Source organism: Rhea americana, unplaced genomic scaffold, assembly GCF_003343005.1.
Source record: "Rhea americana isolate MKP2758 unplaced genomic scaffold, rheAme1 scaffold_1075, whole genome shotgun sequence".
Classification (NCBI taxonomy): domain Eukaryota; kingdom Metazoa; phylum Chordata; class Aves; order Rheiformes; family Rheidae; genus Rhea; species Rhea americana.
Genome location: NW_028185123.1, coordinates 10,401 through 11,261, shown reverse-complemented (window position 1 = coordinate 11,261; position 861 = coordinate 10,401). Strand labels below are relative to the sequence as shown.

Here is an 861-nt window from a genome sequence, read left to right as displayed (position 1 = left end):
AAAACAAAGCAGCCAAAGATTAAGCAGGCAGTAACCACAATAAGCCCAACTTCCCTGAGGTAGGATTCTGAGCAGGAGAGCTTGAGGATCTGGGGGATTTCACAGAAGAACTGGTCCACAGCATTGCCTTGGCACAGGGATATTGAGAATGTGTTGGCAGYGTGCATGACAGCATTCAGGAACCCACTGGCCCAGGCAGCTGCTGCCATTTTGACGCAAGCTCTGCTGTCCATGATGGTCCAGTAGTGCAGGGGTCTGCAGATGGCAACATAGCGGTCATAGRCCATGACAGTGAGGAGAGAATACTCCACACCAACTGAAAAGAAAAACAGGAAGAGCTGGGCAGCACATCCTGAGTAGGAAATGGCCCTAGTGTTCCACAGGGAATTGGCCATAGATTTGGGGACAGTGGTAGAGATGGAGCCAAGGTCCAGAATAGAGAGGTTGAGGAGGAAGAAATACATGGGGGTGTGGAGACGGTGGTCGCAAGCCACAGCTGTGATGACAAGGCTGTTGCCCACAAGAGCAGCCAGGTAGATGCCCAGGAAGAGGGAGAAGTRCAAGAGCTGCAAATCTTGTGTCGCTGCAAACGCCAGGAGGAGGAAGCCATTGAGGGAGCTGCTGTTGGACATTTGCTCTGGCTTGGTTTAGGGCACTGTCCAAGTAGGAAAAGACATTGATAAGTTAGAACAGGCTTCTCTGAGCAAAACCCACACCACTCCTCAGAGYACCCTCCCCATACTTTCTCTCCCCTCTGCATTCGTTCAGTGCCCTTTCCTGACCTCTGGTTCATGCTGAGCATGCAGTGCCAGGGCCTCTGTCCATAGGCTGCACAGGAGTCATCTCTGCTCTGTTCAGAGG

At 52.2% G+C, this 861-nt stretch overlaps 1 protein-coding gene across 1 annotated transcript; it reads right to left on the bottom strand.

Moving 5' to 3' along the window:
- Positions 1–50: 50 nt before the first annotated feature.
- Positions 51–632, bottom strand: LOC146601217 (olfactory receptor 14A16-like; the record flags this gene model as incomplete). Its single annotated transcript, XM_085310412.1, has 1 exon — positions 51–632. A coding segment is annotated over exon 1 (582 nt), but the record flags the coding sequence as incomplete, so codon positions are not given.
- Between the last annotated feature and the right edge of the window lie 229 nt (positions 633–861).